Raw genomic sequence first — 25,286 nt, 5'->3', positions numbered from 1 at the left:
GGGCCATAAGAAGTAAGAGTAAAGGGTTGTGAATAGTGGCAAGAAATGGCCATTGGGGTGACTTCCTCCCTTGTCTCTTTACTTCTCTACACAGAAAGTTCTGAAAATATTATGGAAAATAGTGGTTTTCCTAGACCTCTGAGTCTCCTTTTCCACACCTGGAGTGATCAACCACTGAAAACTCTACTGAAAGGAGCAAAATTACTCATGAACTTAGTGACTTGGGGGTCACTGGAGGTCTAGTGAGTTGTTAGGGCATGATGATGGGCAGATGCTGAGTGGGCTGAGCTGTGGGGGCAAAGCAGAGAAATGAAGCTAGTGTGACACCTTCACTGGCCTTTTAATAGTTGCTTCTCTCAGGGATGGAGGGAGAAGTCACTGCAGTAGTATGTGCTTCCTGGCACAGTAGAAGCACTCAGGGAATCCAGTTACCCTTAAGGGGAGTCCCACTGTTTTCTTTCTTTGTTTCTGCTTTAGTTCTTTGGAAAGTAAGGCTATTACAAATTGTTCAAGAGTTTATAGGATCCATTAATACCAAAGTATCCAGCCTAGTTCAGGAAATGCAGTGATTTTAAATCTATGTTCCTCCCTAAACACTTTCCCTAAAATACCTGCCCCACTCTGCAACACAGCTTCATAAATACTCCAAAAGTGGAGCCTCAGTGGATGTTGACAACCTAAGAGCAGCTGGTGGCACAGTCGGTTGAGTATCTGATTCTTGGTTTTGGCTCAGGTCATGATCTCAGGGCGATACGATTCAGCCCCACATGGGACTCTATGCTCAGTGCAGACAGAGTCTGTTTGGGATTCTCTCTCCCTCTTCCTCTGCCTCTCCCTCCACCAAATAAATAAATAAATCTTTTTTAAAAATGGCTTTCCACATCCATGATCAGCTCAAACCACGCCATTCAAGTGTTTTCAGTTGCAAGACTTTTGCTGACAGGCTATGCACAGATTCTGGCCCATCTGATATTTTCCATGGGACAAAGTAAGGCCTAATGGGCAGCATACCAATCTTTAGATTCAGAACATATGGGAAAAACAGAGACCTTAATTAAGGTCAGAACACCTGGAAGTCAGGTCACCTAGACCTGACTCTTGGGTTGACCTATGGTATTTGTTTTCTCGCCAAGGCATGTTAGAAGCTTCTGTTTATCATTTTAGCAGCTTAAAAGTGGGAGTAGAGAATTCTTTCCCTGCCTTATCATTGTAAAGATCAAATAAGACCAAGACCATGTACTGAAAGTTTAATGGAAAGTATATAGAATGAATGTGAAGGTGAGTTTCTCCAATTCGTTATAAGAATTCTCATACATACAACTTTATTGGAATTTGGCAACACAGAGTAAATGTAAAAGCTAGCACTTTAACTTCAGTGTGTCTCCCCTAGGGAAACTCTTGCATTATTGCATTCAGAAATATGTATAAGAATGTCCATTGCCCTAAGAATTGCAACAGCCAAATATTGCAAGCAATTTGAATGTACATCAATGGGAGAATGGGTATGTGACTTGTGGTATACTCATGAAATGGAATACCATATGGTGGCAAAAAGAATGCATTAGAGCTGAATGCATTACAACATAGATAACTTTTAAAAATAGAACGTTGAGTGAAAAGAGCAAATGGATGGATCTTGTATTGTATGGTATTACTTGCGTAAACTTTTAAAACATGCAAAATAGTATTGTGTCCTGTATATGAAAAAGTATAAAAAATTGGAAGAGTATAAAATAGCCATGGGAATAATAAACCCAAATTCTCATAAGTGGTCTCCTCCAAGATTAGATTAAGAATTAGTATCAGTGTGGGCTACACATGGGACTTCATGGTCTCTTGAGCAATTCATTTCTTTTGGAAACAAAAAGAACTTGAAGCAGATATGGCACAGTATTAGATTTGGGCAAGTCTGGACAGTGAAATGATTTTGTTCATTATATACTCTACATGCATTAATACAGTCTATAATTTTCTATATACTTAAAATGTTTCATAACAGAGTGTTCAGTAAAGAAAAGAGTATTTGTATCAAGGAAATAATAAGATATGCAGAGTAAGATTCACATAAAAATATGCTCTTGAGGGACTCCTGGGTGGCTCAGTGGTTGAGCGTCTGCCTTTGGCTCAGGGTGTGATCCCAGGATCCTGGAATGGAGTCTGCTTCTCCCTCTGCCTGTGTCTCTGCCTCTCTCTCATGAATAAGTAAATAGAATCTTAAAATATATATATATGCTCTTGATAGATTATAAAAAAAAAAGAAGCGATCAAAGTGATCAATAGTAAGCTAGTGGTTAAATGAATTCTAGTATGTCCATATAATTGATTATATAGCCAAAGAAATGATTTTTAAGGAGAAACATATTCAATAATGCTAAGTGGAAAAAGTAGGATATGAAATGATGTGTGGTATTATCTTAACTGTCCGCATTTATGTGTGTGTAAGTGTGCATGTGTGTTTGGATAGGTAGGTTTGTGTAGGAAATTAAGCCAAAATGTTTAACAGTTTATCCTTATATTGCAATATTATAGATGGCATTAGTTTCTTTTTTCTTCTTTTCTATACTTTAGAAATTTAAAATGAGGAACATGTTAAAGTTTTAAATACCATTTATTTGAAATGTTTAAGTGTGTACCAGTCAGACATGTAAATAAATGATGCTGTACAAAGACAAGAAAATAATGTTATTCATATGACAGTATCTAAGCTAGATGGATAGCAATGCCACTTAATCTGGCCTTTAGCCACCTGACAGGAATGTAGCTAAATAGATACGGGTTCTGTTTTAAGATCTCCAAGGCATTTGTTAGTTGGCTACTATCTCCAACTATAGACCTCTCTCCAGGCTCCAGGCTTATATATCCAATGGCATTCCAGACATCACTGCTTGGATGACCCCACAAACCTTGAACATCAGCGTCTCAAACTGAAGTTATATCCTCTCCCCTAAATCCTCCTTCACTCTCAGTTCTTGCCTCAGAAAATGCCAACAGCAGGTCACCCAGTTGCCCAGTATTTTTAGACCTCTCCCATATCCCCAAAAGCCAAAATGATCTTTCTGTCCTGTCAATTCCTTCTCCAAAGTCTCTCTTGGATTCCTCCTGCCACTCCCCTTGCAGGGCCTCCTCTGGGTGTGGGACCTCATCACCTCTCACCTTGGTTACCATGGCAGCCTGAAGTTTTCCCTGCCTAAATTTGTGTCTCCTTTAGCTCAAGTCCCCAGTAACTGCCCCTGTAGCATGCTCTTTATAAAATGTAAAATGTGATACAAGAAAGCTGAGTTTTCCCATCCTTTAAAATATTGCATTAGATAAAGACAAGCAATCACTGATGCTTTGCTTAGAGCAAAAGAACAGGTGTCTGATCTGATGCAAGGCAGAGCACTGAGCCTGTAGCCTGCTGGCCTCTGATCCATACTCTGGCGGACGGAGTGACTCAGGATCACCTCACTGAAATAGTCAGCACTCACAGCCTGAAACATATGACTGAGAGAGGAAAATGAACACTAGCTTCCACAGTAATGTTTGCATTTTCCTTTCCAGAAACTGGAATATATTCCCTCAGATCATGTTGGAGAGGAGGAAGTACTAGGAAAACATTTCCACTGCATCTCCTATTTTCTGGTTTTACGAAGTTGCATCTTGCTTAGGGAGGAAATACACCAATTAAATGTGTGGGTTAAAACTATTACAAGCTAGAGTAAGAGGAAACTATTTTAATTCAAAGGCAAATACACAGCATGTTTTATAATCCCCAAAGTACAACAGTGTTTGGCCTGAGCTTCAGAACTGAGCTTCCCATGCAAACAAATTATGAATGTTTATGAATAGATATGTGTGTATGAATATGCTCTTGGTTTCATTTTCTTTTCTTTTTTCTTTTTTTAAAGATCTTATTTATGTATTCATGAGAGATAGGGAGAGAGAGAGAGGCAGAGACATAGGCAGAGGGAGAAGCAGGCTCTTTGCAGGGAGCCCAATGCAGGACTCGATCCCCAGACTCCAGGATCATACCCTGAGCCCAAAGCAGACGCTCAACCACCAAGCCACCCAGGCATCCCTTGGCTTCATTTTCTGCACTACTACTTTTTTCCTTCTGAACTTATTTGTGAATCTTCTGGAAGGTATTAAACAACACTTTTATGAGGTGATACAATTCACTGAGATTATAGAGTGGAGAATGTGTGAAAAATTTATAATAGATATTTTAAGATTTTAAAGAATATTGAGGTAAGATAAAATGAATATTCATAACTAATGATGATAGTTAGCAATGAACTTTAGATCACGGATCCAATTTTATCTACATATAGCTCACAGTTTCTAAAAAGATAAGACCTGTAACATAGTATTAGTATTAATGGAAGTAGTAGTAGTAGTAGTAGTAGTAGTAGTAGTAGAAAAATGAGGAACTGCAATTAACATTTATCTGTACCAGACACTTTACATTTAAAAATTTTCAATTCTTCCAATTCCGCTTTACAGTTGCTAAAATTAAGGCTCAGAAAACAGCACTTGCTCACAGTCACACACTAAGCTGTGTAGAGCCAATATATGAATCCCATCCATGGGACATCTGATCAATTATCATGAAACCAACTGCAAAGGTGAAAATCAAGTTTTATTAATTGAGAATAGAATATTGAGAGATCATGATTCTCTGAAGCTAGGCGAGATGTCCATGGGAGCTCAGGAGATAGAATGGAAGTGTCTCATGTATTTAGACCTGCAATAAAGCATCCTCAGTGGCATTTTAGAAAGTCTTATTTGGGGCCCCCATGGATTTCAGAGCAGTCAGCACCTGTCATGCATTCCATCTCACTGAACATGCAGGGATTCCCAGCATGGCTAATTCAGCAGACGATGTTACAAGGGCAGAGTGTCCAGGATCAGTAAATAAACCTAAAATTTGTAGCCCTGATTCCTAAACTCAGTTTTCTTCTGAGATTCAGAGATAAATTCACTTCCTGTCCTTTTTTTGGCCTATAAAACCACAACATGTCTGGTCTAGCATGGCTTCTTCTCCCACCTGGGCTCTGGCTTCATTTGATTTTCAACCCAGTCTTTACCTTTTATTTTGTTGTTAACTCCTTGCAACACATGTCTACCGTTTTGGATGGCCATAAAGATTATCAGGGTGAAGGACAAGATATTTGGGGGGGACAGAAGAGATCATTCACATTGGCGTAAAAAGGCAGTTTAGCGGATGGGAGCCTGTAAAGTATTTTCACATGCTACACGTGGTGGTGTAGTTGCTCATGGAATTCCCGTTTTGGAATGGAAACTTCTCCAAGATAAAGGAAATATTAAGTGATAGGGAGGGGAATCCCTTTGGAAAATATCCAAGCTGTTAAAGTCATAAGTGTTTGTGAGGAAGGAAATGAAAATGTTACTCATTATAGCAGCTTTCCTTGGGGGTGGAGGTGGTGGTGGTGGGAGAAGTGTGGGGTTCCTCAGTTAGTGACGCTTGCCAACTCTGTGCCTCTGAGATTAGACACTAGGTTAAATTCACAGCCACACATCTCACCTCAGGACTTTGTCACCCCTATTCCTTTGCTCTACATTATTGCAACCGGTCTTCAATTTTTAGAGATTATAACCTCTAGTCATTTGTCATTGGTGCAAGCAGTGACTCAAAAATTACTGGAAATGTTGATAGGAAAAGAAATCCAAGAAGCTCATTTTGTTTTCACGAATACACAAGCATTTGGGGAGATTGAGCAGAAATGCAAACAAAACAAAGCCTGTGCCCGCAGATTGAGAACTGTGGCTTCAATTCAATTATGCTTTGCTTTGGGCATGGAAAGTATCGGCACAGCTTTTGGTGACTAATTTGGCACTGGAAAGCAAAATGGCTAAGCAGGTTATCAAAAGCAAGTCACAGAATAAAACGTTTTAAAGAAATCATCAGAGATCATCCTCGAGTATCAAATGGACACTGAACTTTCTGTGGGAGAAAAGGAGGGAGGAAGGGAAGAAATGGAGGCAGGGAGAGACTGACTTTTGTCATGGATTTATTTGTAAAACAATAAATATTTAAAGAATTGCTTCCATTGTCTCTTTGAAGCCCTGAGTTCTATTATTCCTGTATCTATTTGCTGTTTTGGGAAAGATCACTGTTTTAAAAGAAAACACATAATGGGTAGCGTCCAAAAAAAATAAAATAAAATATGGATTCAGTGTTCTGTTTGTCCTGCTCTTCCCCGCGCCTTACTGTCACATGAACAGCAGACACTGCAGCTCTGGATGGGGGTAGGGGGTCTGGTCTTCTTCACTTCAAATCACACACTTTGTTTTCTTTCTCCTAGATTGGCACAAAAAGCTTCAGAAAGAAAACAGTTACTCATCGTGTGCACTTTTTTTTTTTATTTTGTACTAGGCTCTGTTAGCCCTAATGTATATCTTCTCCAAACTGAGGGGCTGGAGCTGGACTGTGCTCTGCTTGCTTTTATCTGCTTCTGACCAATTCTCACAAGGCAGACATTCCTTTGTGCTGAGCAAAGAGGATGCTGAAATCAGAGGGCGGGAGGCTCCAGGGCCCCACAGGAGCTACAGAACTGACCTCTCCTGCTCTCCCACTGAGCTACCACCAGCATTTCTCAGAGATCGATAAGAGCTTGCAGGGCTACATGGATTTAAGGCTCGGAAGAGAGACTCTAATTAAGCAATTACACTGTCAGTCGGAGGTCACTTTAATACTCAGCCTTCATGAAAGGCAACATAATGGAGCCATTTTCGTGCTGACCATACAGAGTCATGCCCAGCCAGTGGGTCCCACTGCTGCCTTAGCGAGAAATACTCACAATGTGTCATTCAGGAGAGCCTGAGGTTAATTACACAGCCACTCAAAGGGGACTGAGTGGAGACTGCAAACATATTACCAAATTAGTTGAAATCTGAGCACCGGTTGAGCTTTCTGATTAGCTCCCCACGATGCCACCACCATTTCAAAAGAAGTCAGAAAATTCAGATTCTCTCCCTTTTCTCATGATAGCAGCATGAAATTCTAGAAAACACGCTTCTGTGGTGTTATCTAAGCTCTCATGTGGCTCAAAATAGTGAGATTGTATATCAATAAATGTGCCAGAGAGTGAAATCAGCACAACACATTCCCAAATGTGTCGTCTGCAATTTTCCACAAAAGCACTGGTTATTGCGGGAATAGAGACTATGAATTCATTTATTCATTCATCCAGCCATGCATCCATTAGTGATTCATGCACTAGATTGCTGCCTTTGGGATACAAAGACTATTGCTACTGGTTATATGAAAGGGGATGGAGGCTGTGTATTACTGTTCCATTTAAAATTTTTCATCCATTTCTTCTTCTTGCTAAATGTTGCCTTTACTTCCACAAAGCCAAGAGAGATGGCTTGGGGTTCCCTGTGTACTTAACTGGCCTCCACTTAGGACCACTGGGGACCAGACCTGCTACAGGAAGAGCTCTCTTCTGCACGTCAAGTGGAGTATGGAGATAACCTCCTACCCAAGGCCAGTCTTGCACCCCAGAGTGGAACCCCAAGCTTAGCAAGTCTGTTGTGCAGGTTGGACTGTGACCTCTGGAGTGAACCACACTGATGTCACCTGCCCCGCAGTGTCTGTTTCTTCACATCCCACCTCGTGCTGCTCTCCCTACCCACAGACACGACTCCTAACTGGATCCTCTGTCAGCGTGGGTTTGCCAGGCACATGATTTTATAAATGAGCAAACTCAGATCCCTCAGCCTTGAAAAGATCGAGTGGCAGAGCCATGCTCGGACACTAGTGCCTAGCAGGGTCTGGGGCGTAGTTGACACCAAAGATTGAATGGGTGGGTATAGCCTAGATCACCTGACTTCAAGGCAAAGACACCTTCCACCTCATCTGGAATCCTAACACTCCTTCTTATATTGATAAATGAAGTCTGCGTTCATCTGAAAGAAAATTTAAAATGGCTGCAGAAGAACCCTGGTTTTTATCCTCTCCTATTTTTTAGTTGTCCTCTATTCTGGAATTCAGTTCCTTGCATGTACACTGAAATTTTTATATCTTATCGGAATACTTATTGTAGGCTTGCTTATATTTTGGTGTTGGTCCTGCTATTAATTTCCACTAGGTCTTTTTTTTTTTAAGGTTTTATTTATTTATTCAGCTGAGAGAGACAGAGATAGCAACAGAGATAGGGAAGAGAGCATAAGCATGGGGGAGAGGAAGAAGCAGACTTCCATCCCAGGACCCAGGATCAAGACCTGAGCTGAAGACAGATGCTTAACTGACTGAGCCACCCAGGCGCCCCTCTGCCACGTCTTGATCCTGATGCTCTTCTTTTCAAAATAAGAATACTACCAAAAGAATCAGCACATGACAGTAAATTATCTCTAATCTCTCCTGTTGCAAACTTACCATTCTATGTACCTATGTGTTTGTGACTATTAGCAATAATGTCTATTAAAATTAATATCTCCTCTTCTGATGACCCAAACTGTTACAGAAGTTTAAAAAACATGATTCCTGGTCCCATCCAGCCATAATTTACCTCGGCATTCAACAAGTACACTTGAGCTCTATTAAAAGTCCCATGAACACAAACATTATCTGGCAACATCATCGGCAGCTGAATATTTTTCTCTTTGCTAATGACTTTGTCCAAGCAACAGGACCAAGAAATTAAATTGAATGCCTCCAGAATGAATGACTGGCTTTGTATGAACTTAAACTGCAGAGATGTTATGTAAGATATTGGACTGTAGGGCACGTTTTACATCCAGTGTCCATCTAGCTATAAACGATAGAGGGCTGGTGCCTCAATGCTTGCCTTCATGAACCCCCAGACAACTAACTGTAACTTGAAGCCAAGCTTCCAGCCTCGCCAGGACACTGCCTGCCTGGTTCCAAGCTCTGCAGGCCTCCCATCCTGTAACTGGGTCCGCTTGGCAACCACACACAGCTGATCTCTACCCTAGGTTACCAGAATAGTCCTTCTTCACATTACTTTATCTTTTTCTAAAAAGGTAATTTATAAATTATACAAACAAAAGTGACCTAGCTTACGTGTGATTTCTATAAGTTTCAATATAAATAAATTTGCAAACCAAAGAAAACTATATATCGTTGGGGTTAGTCATGTGTTTTAATTTCTCATCCTGAAAATATGAAATCTATAGGATCAATCTATCTCTTCTTCAGGTCTCTAACTTGAATATGACTTCATCAATTATTCCATTTATCTCTTTTAAAAAATATTTTATTTATTTATTTGACAGAAAGAGAGAACACAGCAGAGGCAGTGGCAAAAGGCAAAAGGGAAAAGCAGTCTCCCTATGAGCAGGAAGCCTGACATGGAACTCGATCCCAGGACCGTGGGATCATGACCTGAGCTAAAGGCAGACGCTTAACTGACTGATTCCATGGAGGTACCCCTCCATTTCTCTTACATTCAGCTGTTACTTTCCCATCAGCACCTTGCCACTCCACATGCTCAAACTTTTCTATCATTATAAAAAAAAATCCAAAAAACAAGAAACAACTCTCCATTGGTCATAGCCTTTTATTCCCTTATACCACTCACTGCCATAACTTTTTCTCCAGGAAAAAGCTAAGAAGCTTCTGCCCCTCCTAAGCCATTGTGATCTAGAGTCTTCCACTACTACCCATGCCCATCCTGCTCCTTCCAAGGTTATCAAAGACTGAATCCAGTGGCTTTACTTCAAACCTCTTCCTAGTTGACTTCTGCCGGATTTGATACCTTTGGTACCTTTGATCACCCACTCTTAAAATTGGCTTTACTCCTCGTTTCTAGACTACCACTCTCTCTGGTTCTCCACCTACTTCTGAGTGCCTCTTCTTCATCTTCTTTTCCTCTCTTATCTCTATTTGCCCCTTAAATGGTGATGTTTCCTAAAGAATTTTTTGGTCCTTTTCTCTAGAAAATGTTATTTTATGTGATCACACCTACTTCTGTGACTTTAATGACTACCCAGATATATAGAAATATTTTCAAATGTACATGTACAGCTCAGATGCCATCTTCAGCACTCACCACCACCATCATTTTGATTAGGGCTAGCATGAATCAATAACTTTCTATATGAAAAGCCAGTCACTTACATAATCTCAAATAACCCAACAACAAATCTGACACAGGTACTCTTATTATCACTATTTCACAGTTAAAGACACGAAAGCTGGAAAGTTCACTTTCTCCAAGGCAACACTGCTGGAAAATGGCAACATTCAGGCTCAGCCCCAGGTTTACCCCACCACAGAGCTGGATTTCTTAACTCTGGCACCATGTGATTGATATAATTCACATTTTATATCGGAGTCTTGCTCAGGTGCTGAGTGGCATCTGTTTCTGAATGCCCCATATGCCCACTGGCAGGGATACTCTAACTACTTTATACAGGATTCCCTTTTTCCTACAACTTGTTTGGACTATTACATTTTATATTTTACCTTGTTTGTCAGACTGAACTCCTCCCAGCACCTGTCTTTGGGTTTATTTTCCTGTCTCCATGACTATGACTCGATCATATTTGAGGTTTTACTTGCTCCTATCTATTGCCTCATGCTACAGTTTGTTAACTCAAGCCCAGCTGCATGCTGGGATATGGCAGTAGTTAATAGAAAACTGTGTATTTATATCTCATGTAGGTGGAAAGCTCTACTCATGAACATAGGAGGGGGGAAAAACACAGCCGTGCTGGGCGTGCCTTTGACCTAGACTTTGTTTTGTTCACATGCTTTTGTATGTTGAATTCTATGGGATGGGTTATAGACTTTACCAAAGAGAAGAGAAGATACTGTACCTGGCACCATACCAAATGGGAGAGGAAACAAATGGTGGAGAATTGCCCACTGCAGGCAAATCTGTGAGGTAAACATTTTGTTTCTGGCCCATTTGAACTTCTCCTGAAGACCCCTTTTCTGTTTCAATGCTTTATTTCACCTTTATTCTTAAAGACTATTTTAGGAGAGTATGGAGTCTCAGGTTGGTAGTTATTTTCTTTCTTTAGACTAAAGATACCATTCCATTGTTTTTTCTCCTTCTAATTATCACTGTTGAAAAGTCAGTGTTCAGTGTGCCACTTCCTAAAAGGCAATCTGTTCCCCTATCCACTCTCCTGGCTGATCGTAACATTTCCCCTTTATTTTTATTTTTTTTTAGATTAGTATGTCTATTTATTTCTCTATTTCTACTCAGTTGTTTGGGTTCCCTAGGATTCTTGTTTTTATTAATGTGATATCTTTCATTGGTTTGAGAAAAGTCTTAGTCATTAGCTGTCTAATTATTGCTCCTGTTCCATTTATCTCTCACTTTCCCTTCTGAGATTACAGTTAAATGTATGTTATACCTTTTATAAGCCTCCTCTATGTGTCTTAACCTCTCTTCTATATTTTCCATCCTTTTGCTTATCTGTACTTTTCCCCCCCAACTAGATTCTTCTGACTTATCTTCTAGTTTATTATTTCTCTCTTCATCTCTGTCTAATGTCTAGCACTAGACTAGACATTAATTTGACTAGGTCTTAATTTCAGCTATTATATTTTATCCAGTTCTAAAGACTTTAATTGGTTCTTTTTCATTTTTGCAATGTCACCTTTTATAGTTTGCACTTCTTTGCTAAGAGCTTTACGTTTGACTTTTATCCCCATGAGCTTAGTAATCATAATTGTTTACCAATCTACCATATTAGTGTTTGCTTCCGTTGTCCATTATTCATACTGTATCGCATTTATGTTATATTATCTCATGTGCATACATGTCTTTGATAGTGTGCTGGCTATTGCACATGAAAAATTATTAGTAGAAAGAAGATCTAGGATGACTTTATCTCCCTTTGAAAAAGATTCTAAATTGCTTTTGTCAGATGTGCAAAGATGTACAGCAGTACAAGGTCCCCTCTCATTTTTCCATGGCTTCAGATTTTGGGGGCCACTCAGGTGACTCAAAGCTGGTATGCAGTTTCTGTGAAGGCTCTTTTACTTTCCTTTTACCTAGGATATGGGATGGTTTACCAGGACTTCTACCCTATTCTGGCTGTAGACTCAAACTTTGCTCTTCTTTGCCCTGAGAGGCTCACAGAAGTGCTGCTAACCGCTTCTGAATCAGCAAATGCCCTATAGGCAAAAGCTATCCCAAATACTAGGCTCACATCTCTCACAGATATTAACTCAGAAATTTTACACTATCTTGTGAGTTTTTTGCTACATTTAGGAAAGTGCTTTAAGTATCATGTAAAATGTTTAAACTGTCTCTGTCAGGAGAGTTAGTCTTGGTCTGAGTTACCATTATGGTGAGTGGATATTCTAGATCTTAAGGTTGTACAATGCATCACCAACTTAGACTCTGAAGATTCATTTAGAAGACTAATACATAGTCATAAATAAATCGAACTTTTAAAGTAGATAACTGATTTCATCTTGTAAAACAATATTTGAAATCAAACCATTTGACTGGGCTACTTTGACAAATATGAAACACCTTTCGATCTTCCCTGAGTTAAATCTGAAAGCTAGCCAGTTGGAGTTTGTGTAAGAAACTATCAGGAAACTAAAAATAGAAAGATTCATTAGCCAAGAGAATCTGGTTTATATTTAAATGAAATGTCTCTAAATACAAATGAAAGATGGAAAATCTTTTGTTAAAAAAAACAAGTCACCAAAAAAATTAAATTAAAAACAAAAAGAAAATCTTAAAATGCATCCTCATTCACTCTAACATTAAGGATAAAGCATTAGTTTCAGGTGAGAATGTATTAAAGTTGAAGGTAGTAACAGAAACTTTGGTCATCTAATAGGCATCATTCTTTCCTCCATCTCCATCCTCCAATCTATTCTGTCCTATCAGACACTGATTTGTTTAAGTAGCAGATCGGGCTATTCCAATCTCAAGAAAAGTAGAACCCATGAAAACCCCAAAGGCTTAATAATAATTGATTTGAAATAGTGATGATAAATTCATTCCACTAAAACTTCCCTAACCTCTTACGTAGCCAATTCTGACCAATCATATATGTAAGGGGAGAATTTGTTGTGTGAGAATTTTGCTTCTTTGATTAAAAAAATACAAAATTGAAACAAATAGCATAATTCCCCTCCCTTTCTCTGCATCTGTACTCAGGATGTTTAGAGCTACTGCAGCCATTTTTTGACCATGAGGAAATAAACAGAAAATGACAAATCAACATACTAAGGATGGCAGAGCAGAAACTGAGTTGCTAAACAAATCCTGAGATTATCTACCTCCTGATTTGTATTTATGTAAAAAAGTAAATGTCCTTATATCTTAAGTTGCCAATAGTTGGGCTCCCTATGATTATCATTGAAAACATTCGTAACTAATATATTTATTAAATCCGCTCACATGGCAAAATTTTGACCTAGGTTTGCCTAGAGATGGTGCTTGAAATTTGTGTCACCTACCGTAATACAGGAGTCCTGAGGTTCAAGGTCAAAATCAGTGAAGTTCAAGAGAATACGGTGATTTCTTTCTACCCGAATGACCCAGGAGCAGTCAGTGTTACCCCTATATGGACTGGGGTAATTTGGAGAATGAATCTCTCCATTGGGAGCCTGGAAAATCCCGCCACAACCTATAAGTAGGAAACCCAATTCAAAAATGAGAAGAATCTCTGATGCATAAATCTTTGCCGCATTACCTGGTAGCATGGACCAATATGCTGCTTTATTCGACCACCTATTTTATGTAGTTGATACCAAACATTGTGTAGAACTGAATATCCACCATTAATTCATTCATTCCAACAAAATGAAGGACAACTAAGAAAATCCCTCAAATAATTTAAATACTGATGACAAAAGTAATCTAAAAAATTTTTTTAAATACAAAAAATTAAGTGCAAATAAAATCATGTTCTCATAAAGCCATAAAACGCCTCTTCTTTGTTCTCTAAAAATATAATATATTGTAAGAATAACACATCTCCTAAGAATTTTGATAAGTTAGTAGTATATGTTTTTAATAATTTATTATCTGCCTTTTAAAATTTAATATCCTGGACCTGGTACAGTTATTCAGTCTTTTAATTCCTACAATATTATCAAATACTATTAATGATTATCTCTATGACTTTCCATTTTTATGATAATATAAACAAACCTATAATGGAAAAATGTGGTATCATTTTCTGATAATTGAAAATCGCTTTGGATAATCTAAATACCAGGTATACATAATCGTATATATAATCCTCATTAAATTCATGCATCATTAACTTTAGGAAATGTCTGACATACTTACTGTTACCACCTTAGGTTTCCAAAATTGGGGCCACAAGGTAGCCTGAGATCACATCTCTGCCTTGGCATTCCCTAGCTATGTGACTTTGGATGAGTACTAACTTCTCTAAGTTTCAATTTCCTCATTCAAATCCTTAAGATAAGGATTTGAAATTAACTCCCCCCATGGGGTGGTTGTGAGGGAAGACATGAGATGGTGTTCATAGAACAGTTAGAATAGATGACTGGCTGGCACATTGTAAGCAGCCAGCAAACATGGCTTTAAATAGTAGTTGTATAGGTTAACATCTGCTAGATTATTTTGTGCCTTCATTTTTTTTTAATTTAAAAAATTTACTACAATAACAACAACAACAAAAATCTACAACAGGTAAATATTTTTAGACTGCCTAAGATTTTAGGCAGAAAGTCACTATATAATACATGGTAATTCCTTGGAATTCACGAATTTAACATTTCCAGTTTGGGCATCTGTACTATAGCATGGACTAATTTCCCACTTTGCTGATGCCCAACTTTGTGGCCAGTGAATGGGCCCAAGTCCCTTGGAGAGTATTAGTCTAACCAAGTACCTCCCTTCTGCTTTCACCATGGACTTGCATACTTGCATGGACTAGTTTTCATATATTTTAACTGTGGAAGTTAAATTCTATCACATTTTTTTTTCTTTTAGGGAAGAGTTAATGCCAAAGCAGTGTTTGTCATTTGAGGAGTCACAAAGTGGTCACTGTGTTGGGCTTCATACCCCTCTCTAATCATTTCATAAAACTTAGAAGGGTTCGGCCTAAGTATTTTGAGATACCTCCTTGTTTTACTCACCTCCGGGGACTGCCTGCCATGAGGCATTGAAGCCTCTCCCGTTTATAGAGCTGTCGGTCTTAAAGCGGATGGCTAGCTCATTTCCGGTGCTGGAGACTTGCATGGGATTCTCAGATGATCTTTGGGAGCACAACTGGGTTATTCGGGGAGAGTGGAAATCAGGACCTCCATAAACCTAAGACAGGATGTAGAAAAAAAGGACTGAAATTAAGAGACATATTTGAGTGATGACCCCTGATCCCGTTTTACCACCAGCTCCTGGATTCTATTATCATGAGAGACTGAAATCTCAGCCTTCCTGGGTGGGGATGAACTGTGAACTTCAGCTGGATTTTCAAAGGCACTCCCTCAGCCCTAGGAACGCACAAGTCCAACCGCCCACAAGATGCCTGCTTATTCTATCAGAATAGTAGAGCTGAACTGATTACTCCAGAATCTTCTCTATCTCCCTTCTTCCTTTTTCCACAACTTCATAAGATTTCCTGCTATCTTTGGCAGAGGCATTGCTGTAAAACAGTATCAAGTCTGATTGTCTAACTCTTCTAGGCACATGGGAATAGTCTTAGCCAAAAGCCATCTTGTTTGTGAAAGTCAGATCACTGAAAGCTATTGATCTCCCAGTTAGATTTTTTAGGATGTTCCATTTTGCAGTCTGCATACTTTATAAGATTAGGCATTTAATATAATATTTTTGCTTCTTCAGAGAGAGTGAAAATATAACCTGTTAGTATGTTCTATGGTATACTTAAGAAGGGACTCCCCCAGATTCTCTCTGAACCTACTCCCAAAATCCCATTGGTGGGAATGTGACCAAGAGCAACTTCCTCTGGGAAATTGTCCTGGACTCTGCTCAATACCTGGATGTTTCCCTCTAGATCTATCTCAAGTGTCCTCAGATCTAGGTTCCTCTAATTCGCAACCATCTATCTGACTAGGATCCAGTGCCCCAGTGACACATACATTCCTCCCAGCAAGCCCCCCACCTCCTTGGGTTCTAAAGCCATATCTTAGAGGTGGGTAGTGCCCAGGCAGGTCTCTAACGTCTCACACACAGATTTCTCAGTTGCAGGGGTGAGTATAGGAGAAGGGGGCAAGAAGATAAGAATCAAACAAAAGGTATTGAATCCCTAACTCCAGGCTTTGCCAAACTCCAGTTTGGAGAAGAAAGACCATTTCTGGTGACAGCTTTCAAGCATAATACTATCTGGGTCCTTCCTCCTCCCCAACATGTATATGCTCATAATTCTTTGCTCCAGGGCAAAACTGGAATGGGGAAAGCAGTGCTGGGTGAGATTTGTGCACAGGGCCCTCCCTCTCCTGGCATCTGGGTGGCTCTACCACCTCTAAGGACTGTCCTCATTCTGATTCCTCAGGCCCCAGCCCTCGCCCACCTTCAGGGCAGCTGTTGACTGATGGGGGGAATCACTCAAGTGTTCTCTGAGGGGAGAGCTGGAGAACAAGAAGCCTACTTTTGGCGAGGAGAGTGTGATTTGAATCTATAATGATTTCTTTGTCTGATTAATTCCCCCCAGCCAGGCGGCCAAGGCCCAAAAAGAATGCAACTGCTGTTCACAGAGGGCCGAACACAAGGACTTTAATTGCAAAGGAATGAAGCAGGCGGATGGCTTCAAGCTTATTTTCAGAGGAGGAGCTATGTCTGTGTGGCCCTCTGAGTCCCATCAAAAGCAGGACTTTAGGAGGGGCCCTGTGTGGCCCTTAACACGTACACATATGCAAATACAAGGGGAAGGAAAAGATTGCTTCTGGTTTACAGGGTCTCTCCCGTTTTTTGAGATTTGCCTGCCCCCTGGCCTCCCCAGAGAACACAGTCCTCAGAGCCTGAAACTGACAGCATGTGCTCCCAATCATCCAAACCCAATAAATAGCACATATTTGGAGAGAACACTGAGCACAAGGCTTTAGTTCTGACAAAGGAAACTTGCATGTCGGCAAAATATTCTTTGTTCTCTCTGCTCAGGTCCCCTTAAGATCACAAACATAACGGGGATGAGTGGGCTGGGCCTCCAGGAAAATCAACACTGCCGCTTTTGACATTCTTTGCTTCCCCTCTTGCGGGGCTGGGCTGACACAGATCATGGCAGAAAGACCAGAGGGAGTAAACTGCCCACACCAAAAGCAATTGTCTTGATTTATTGCACCAAGGAGTGGATTTCCTTTTCTGCTTTATGCAGGTTCAGGCTCTTTTCTCAAGAGACTGAAGTAAAATCAGCCAGAGTGTTTCCATGACCCAAACAATACAACAGTACTTTTGGTTTCCACAAATAACACTGATAGTTAATGCATGACTCTTCAAAAGAGGAAAAAGATGGAAAGAATTTCAGGGTGTGGTTCTTTCAACTACAGCATATGACTAAACTTTGGGGTGGGGGGGGGAACGGGTCTGATGATCAGAGATTTAAAAAATGTGTTTTTAGCAAATGCTTAGGATATAGAACATTTCAAAGCCTATGGTTTTAATCTGTTTTGAACGTTTCTTTCTGCTCTGTTAGCTCCATTTATTGTTACAATCAAGTCAGCATTCCAGGGTTATGAGTAACCGAACGGCTGTTGCTTAATGCAAGTGGTCACTTTCTGGACACTGAATTTTGGCTCTTGGTAAAATCTAGCAAAATCCAAGTAAGTCCAATACCTGGGGACAAAGAGGTCCTACTTGACTGTGCTCTGAACAGGAAAGGATAACGTACAGGTTGAGGACAGGTAGGTCAAGAGAGTGGTCAGTGTCTCAAGGCCACGTACCCAGCCGGAGTAGCATTTTGAAACCAACTGCTAGCATGTTATCAGCAGCTTTGGTATGAGGGATTGAAAAAATAATTTTATCATCATTAGTGCAAATTTATTACAGTGCTTTCCACCTGACAGGAACATTTGCTGATATGTCAAACAAGGTTTTTGAACAAAAAATAAGGGGTTACTCATTTCAGCCTTAAGAAGTAAGCTTCCCCAAAACACTTCAGGGGCTTAAAACATCCCCCCACAAACCCTGGTTTTGTGGAACATGGGACACTATCTTGTCCTAATAAAAATAAGCCCCAAGCTGACTATAGCCTCTGCTCAGAGCTCTTTCTGGGCAGGCACAAGACCTGCCTAAATGCAGCTGCCTAGAGACCATGTTTTGTCCCCCTGTCCCCGGAGCTGCTTGCAGGGAACAGCCCCAGTCTGCTTTCTCATGTAATGGGTGTGACAAAACTCACAGCACAATGAGCCCATTTACATTTTGCCAAATGGGCAACAATCACATTCTCTTTGGAATATGAAAATGAAGGGTTAGGAACATTTCACATTACTGTGGAAAAGTTGGCTGCCAACCTTTTGTAAGTGTTAAGGGGTTTTATGCCACTGAAAAATATCCTTGCTGGCACGTAGGACCATTTGAACCTTTCACACACAAGTGTTATTCCTACTCATACTCTGTGAATTTTGGGAGCCTCCTCATTCTCCCTTCCTAAAAACCTTTCCTCTTCTGAGATAGAGTCATGACTTGGCAACAACCAGTACCAGCATGAAGACAAGGGTAGAAGTTTTAACCTGAGGACTTAACAAGCTTCGTCTCTGATTTCACTTATTGCAGCATTATCCCCCTTTACAGAGCCTGGAGCTGTTAAATACAATTCTGCTATTCCACTCAGTGAGGGCACGATTTGAGAATCCTATGTCTTTTCAAGGAGAGAACTTGTTTTGCAATTAAGTGAAGTTTTTAAGTGTTAAAGTTGCCTCTGAAGTCCATGCTGCTCATGTCAACATCCTGCACACTGCCCATCTCTATCTTTTTGTGCTGGCTTATGTGGAGCATCGGGTTATGGATGGATTCAGTTCTGCGCTAGTCCACTCACTGTCCTCGTGGTCATGGAAAAACCCATCAATATTTTTGAGCCTGTGTTTTGACAATGGCAAAATGAGGACAAAATTCCCTTCTTACCTCACAGGATTATTTAATCTTTAAATGGGAAAGTGGATGTCAAAGTCCCTTTGAAAACCACCACCCATGTGCGTTATTATGGTGTGTCGATCAGAGATATACATACTTTCATTCATTCCACAAATAGGTATCAAACGTTTTACTATTTGACAAGTACTCTTGTGGCAGGTATAGCAATAAAGCAAAACCAAAACAAACAAACAAATACCAAGCCCTTCATGGAGTTTAAATTCTAGTAGATATAGAAGAACCCTTGTCATGAAGCGCTATAGCAATCTCTAGTGCTGAGGTGATAGGAGCTTTGTGTGTAGGAAGCCATTACATTTTGCAGACTGGTTCAGCTCCTGATGACTAGATCCTTGCAATAAACAACTGATTATAATAGATTTTGAAAGGTCATATCAATTATGAGATAAACCCTGTGCATAGTGTTGCATCTTGTACCCCACACCATGCGGGCCCCCCCTCTGATGGTAGCTGCGGCTACAATCTCACCCTCAAGACCACCCCTTCTCTACACTCTGCCTCCCCACTTCCTTTCCTAAGGGAGCTTTCTCAGACTGAAGTGTGGGGCATTAACCATCCCGAGTACAATCCACTAATGGGGATGGAGTCGAGAGACCAGTGTCTTGGACTCACACCCTTAGAGGGATGATTCTGATGAGCAGTCCTCATAGCACCTCCCAGGGTCCCAGTGGGATTAAGTCCAAGTGGTCCACAGGGGCTCCCCTCACTGGGTCTACCTCCTTTACCCTCCCTCCTGCTGTCTCCTCACTCTTGCTTCCTGGTACCATCTCCAAGTTAAATTGCCCACCACTAAGTCCTTCGGCCACTGTTTTTAGGGAAACCCAAGCTGAGATATTAATCCTATTTGTTTGTAAACATCACTCACAAAGAACTAATGCAAATCAAAATTCTGCTGGTCACTGGAAATAATTTCAGGAGTTTTGCAGAGTGATCTCCAGTTCTATCCCAAATTTGGAATGTGCTGATAAGCAGTTGAAATTCTTACCTCCAGGACGTCAAAGTTGCATCTTGCATGATACTCTACATCAAAGTCATGGATGGTGAGCTGAATGCTACTTCCAGGGGCTGTGGTAATGTACCAGATACACTCCTTGTTGGGTGGATATGTGTTAGGGTATCCAGGGCTGCTGAAGGATCCTGTGGTCCCAGACAATTCACCACCACAACCTGTTAAAATAGCAAGGCTCAGTCAGTTCAAAATGGGCATTGGTCACTCGGAAAAATTCAAAAATCCACTAATCCAAAGATAATTAAAAATGCACAATGCCTAATTTAGGGGAAAACTCATAAAGTTATAATGAAGTTATAACAAATCAGTTATAAAGCAGTGCGAAAAAGTCATAGATACACCTTATTGAATTTATTCTTCAAAAACATTGATTATATCATTTGGTACAATTCTCAGTCCTCATTTTCAACACATCAAATCTTTGGTAATATATATTTTTTAAGATTTTATTTATTTATTCATGGGAGACACACATAGGCAGAGGGAGAAGTAGGCTCCCTATAGGGAGCCCGGTGTGGGACTCAGTCCCAGGACCCCGGGACCATGCCCTGAGCCAAAGGCAAGATGCTCAACCACTGAGCCACTCAGGAATCCCCAGACTTTATTTTTTAGAAGAGTTTTAACTTCACAGAAAAACTGAGTGGGAGATAGAGCTCCTATTTTTTTACCCCTGTCCCCACACATGCACAGCCTCTCCCATTATCAACATCCGCCCTGCCCAACCCACCAGAGTAAGACATTTGTTACAACTGTTGAACCTACATTGACACTTCACTATCACCCAGTGTCTGTAGTTTATATTAGGGTTCTCTCTTGACATTGTACATTCTATGACAAATGTATAATGATGTATATTCACCATTATAGTATCATACAGAGTAGTTTTATTGCCCTAAAAATCTGTGCTCAGCCTTTTTATCCCTCCTCTGCTCTAGCCCCTGGCAACCACTTATTTTTTTTTTTTTACTGTCTCCATAATTTTGCCTTTTCAAGAATGTCAAATACTTGAAATCATATAGTATGGAGCCTTTTCAGACTGGTTTCTTTCATTTGTTAATATGTATATACATTTCCTCTGTGTCTATTTCTGGCTTGATAGCTCATTTATTAATGTTGAATAATATTCCATTGTCTGGGTGTACCACAATTTATTTATCCTTTTATAGCTACTGAAGGTCATCTTGCTTGTTTCCAAATTCTGGCAATTATGAATAAAGCTACTATGGACAGATCATATTTTTTTTTAATTCCTAGAGTCTTTCATACAAACAAAGATTTTTAGCTCTTAGTATTCTAGATCTTAGGTCTGATTAGACTTCAAAATAATATATTACATACAAGGAAATGGAAGACAGAGAAACAGGATATACACTAACACTATTCACATGTTCATTGTACTTCCTATTATGAAATTCTTTCCTGAATATAATAAAGAAAATCTAAAAATTAGAATTCCATTTAAAAAATATTACTGGGATGCCTGGGTGGCTCAGTGGTTCAGCATTTGCCTTTGGCTCAGGGCATGATCCCAGGGTCCTGGGATTGGGTCTCACATAGGGGTCCTCGCAGGGAGCCTGCTTCTTCTCTGCCTATATCTCTGCCTCTCTCGTAAATAAATAAAATCTTTAAAATAAAATAAAATAATAAAGTCTGTTACAAACAAAAACAATAAATGATACAAGTCCTGACCCAGAAAACTTATATCTAAACCCCAACTAAACAAACAAAAACTGGATATATAAAACCCAAGCATGGAAAACCTAGACATGAAGCTTATGTTTTATGTTTATATATTAAGCCCTAGAAAGCAATTAAGACAAGCCATTACAAGAAACAATCAAATATTGCACCATGTGGTATATAGTAAGAAAAACTGCCACTAAGTGCTTAGATGGGCTTTACAGTTTTTTTTCCCGACTTGAATACTCATAATAACCACATGAAGGAGGTATGATTATTATCTGCATTTCTCAAGTGAGCAAATCAATGCAAACAGAGGTCAGGTGGCTTGCCCAAGGTTACTTGGCTTTAAGTGGTGGAGCAAGACACCAATCCAAGCAATCTGATAGTGCCCAAGTACTTAATTACTGAGTTTTACAAACTCATATAGCTTTTAGGAATTCAGACAGAGATTTGAGAAGGGAGAGGCAGAGAAAGCTTTGTGAAAGAAGCAAAATTTGAGGAAGGCTCAAATTTTACAGACAAAGTTAGAAAAAAAATAAAGATAAAAATCAAGAAGAAAAAGATCAGTTTTTTTTCCAATAGCAATTTTTGGTGGTTAAAAAACATAGTTTGGGGTGCCTGGGTGGCTCAGTGGGTTAAGCACCAAACTCCTGGTTTCCACTGAGGTCACACTCTCAGGGTCCTGAGATGGAGTCCTATCAGGCAGGTGTCTACTCTCAGTGGAGAGTCTGCTTGAGGTTTTCTTTCTTCTCTTTTCTTTTCTTTTCTTTTCTTTTCTTTTCTTTTCTTTTCTTTTCTTTTCTTTTCTTTTCTTTTTTCTTTTCTTTTCTTTTCTTTCTTTTCTTTTCTTTCTTTTCTTTTCTTCTTTTTTTCTTTTCTTTTTTCTTTTCTTTCTTTCTTTCTTTCTCTCTCTCTCTCTCTCTCTCTCTCTCTCTCCTCCCCCCCACTCTCCCTCCCCCCACTCATGGGTGTGTGTGCTCTCTCAAATAAATAAAATCTTTTTAAAAATTGCCTGCTCTGTTAACATATCTAAGCCACCTTTTCTACTTTTTCAGAATATTCTTTATTGGTTAGTAAAGTCTTCCAAGTACTTCTCTTATTCTGCATCAAGGCTTTTTGGTTTTAAAAAATGATATTATCTCCTCACTCCACAAACATATGTGCTTTGTCAGATGAGTGCAACTAAACTGCTGTGACTTAAAACAAGCTGAGGTCATGTCTACTGTCCTCATTCTACAAATGTGCCTTGTATGGTGAGTTAGGAAAAGGTTTTATAAAGGTTCAGAAGAATTATTCTCCATACAGAATCTCCACTTAAGAATTGTAAGAAGAATCTTGATTAGGAAAAGAAATCTGATTCCAGCCCAATATGCCACTATCTTCATGAGTTGCCAATTTCCTCCTTCCATTTGAAAACCTGTTTTTTGACTTAAAGTTTGTTGCACAGGGCAGTCCTTTCCTATGGCCTATAAAGTTCCTATCTTTATTTCTGGTTAAAGCCCCATGAAAAAGCTGTTTAAAATTAGATGTGCTGATATTGTTTATAGACTGAGGGGAATGTTAAAAAAAAACATGAATGCCATGAAAGATTAGAAAATATTTTTCCTCCTAGAACAACACATGGGAAACATTCCTGAAGCCAAAATCAGCACAGTTTACACAGCATCACAGCACAACCGCAGGGGGTACCGGTCACAGTATATACCATCAAATGATGCCCCCTGGGGACTTGCAGCACAGTGACCCATATAAATTATTGGAAGATGCAGTACCTTTTTCTAAAATACATCACAGGGAAGCAAAAGCATTCTGTTACCCTGCCCCCTTTCCTTTCAACCTACATTTTCAGCTCCTATGGATCTTCATTATCAGTTGTATCAGATTAAAAAACCCAGTGAAAACAAATCTTTGGAAGAGGATAACTTCACGGCCACATCACATAAAAGAGAACAAGGAAATGGAAGCTTGGCGATCTCATCTCTGCATTTTTATTTCACTTCAGTTCACCAGACAATCTAATTCAATTTTTTTTTTATCATGGTTGGTTCATCTAAAAATCTGCATAACATTTTCCATTGTCTTTTCCAATGGTTTTAGGTTTCCTTGCGAATTCCTTTGAGAATAACAGGATACAAATACCCTTAAACTAGCCCGGGTAAGCTGGAATGATAATATCAGATTCTTGGCATCAGTGATGCTTTGAAAAATTACAGCATTTATTTTGTTTACCCACTTACAGTTCTGGAGGCCCACAGTGTACTTTCCCCTAAGATTTAAACCAAACATAAACAAGGGTTTACAAAACACAAAGCCAGATTGTACTTTTAGGTATGTCATGTTCTCTTCTCATCAATAGCACTTAAGTGTGTGTGTATCTTTTAAGGAGAAATTTCAATATTATTAAAAGAACCCTATTGGGGGGAAAATACTGACTCAGGCGAGAAGGAAAGAAAGTGTTGGCACTTGAAAACTCCAAAGCTTGCTTTCTTTTTCCTTCGTGTTCTCAACTACCTTGGAGGTTTAACATATCAAAAATAACAACTTTGATTTAAAATTTCATTCAAATGCAAAGTAAAATACATTAATTTAGTGGTATTTTATGGTAAAACTATAAAGTACTAAAAATGGTTTTAATTCTAACAATTATGGTAGAAATTTAACTTTGTCTTTGTATTTCTACATTCTGAAAGAGATAGAAATAACTTTCCAGTTCCCATTCATTCATTCATTCATTCATTATTTATTTGTTGAGCATATACATTACTATAAATAGTGCTATAGAAGCCAGGCGCATTTAGTGCCTCTGGAAAAAAAAAATCCATTTATAGATCTAAAAAGTGCTATCCCCACATGCCCTTCTGTAAGTCATTAAATATCTTTTGCTTTTCCTTCAGTTTGCAAAGAGTAAGTTTTGATTTGGAAAAAAACTGAATTCTGTTTTATCCTTGACGTGTTAATTTGGTGGTAAGTCATAAGTAAGAATAAATAAATGGTCATGTTGAGTTGCTAAAAGATATTTTAAAAGTTGCTAGTTTTGATAGTACAATGTCAGCATAATTCTCTTTTGGTACTTATTTCCAGTCCAGTAATGAGAGTTTAATCAGCATTTAGCCAGTTATGCTTCACTCTTTTGGGTATCTCTTTAATTTTGATATTCTTTGACAAATGTGTAGGTAGTATTGGGCAAAAGAAAATATGTCAAAATATACATTTTAAAAACTGAAAAAATGAATGATGTCTGTTTTTCTTCCTATGCTCACTTTCAATGACAAGGGAAAACATATTCAGAAAAAAATTACAATAATTTCTATTAACCAAAATACTAAATACCAAAAAATTAAATATATAATGAATTTGATAATGAATATGATACTTTGTATCATAAATTCAGGTTATCATTAGGCTAACAGTGAAACATGAAAACATGCATTTGGAATTGTACAATTATGGCTGAAAATGAAAAATTACAAAGTCACACCAAGAGCTGAACTTTTTAAATTATAAATGAAAGCTAATGACAATTATAATTCACAATAAATCATGGCGTTTTTAAAGAATGTATAATGCAGGTC

At 39.1% G+C, this 25,286-nt stretch overlaps 1 protein-coding gene across 1 annotated transcript in view; it reads right to left on the bottom strand.

Annotated features, from left to right (window-relative positions):
- Window positions 1-25,286, bottom strand: part of CUBN (cubilin) — a 265,984-nt gene that overhangs the window by 131,551 nt on the left and 109,147 nt on the right. Inside the window, exons 29-31 of the mRNA XM_072825664.1 lie at window positions 20,008-20,189; window positions 15,059-15,233; window positions 13,403-13,572 (exon numbers count right to left, since the gene is read on the bottom strand). Of these exons, the coding sequence (XP_072681765.1) occupies window positions 13,403-13,572; window positions 15,059-15,233; window positions 20,008-20,189 (527 nt within the window). The remainder of the gene's footprint in view (window positions 1-13,402; window positions 13,573-15,058; window positions 15,234-20,007; window positions 20,190-25,286) is intronic.

The sequence above is a fragment of the Canis lupus genome, chromosome 5 (assembly GCF_048164855.1).
Source record: "Canis lupus baileyi chromosome 5, mCanLup2.hap1, whole genome shotgun sequence".
NCBI lineage: Eukaryota > Metazoa > Chordata > Mammalia > Carnivora > Canidae > Canis > Canis lupus.
This window is presented reverse-complemented; position numbering and strand designations above follow the sequence as displayed.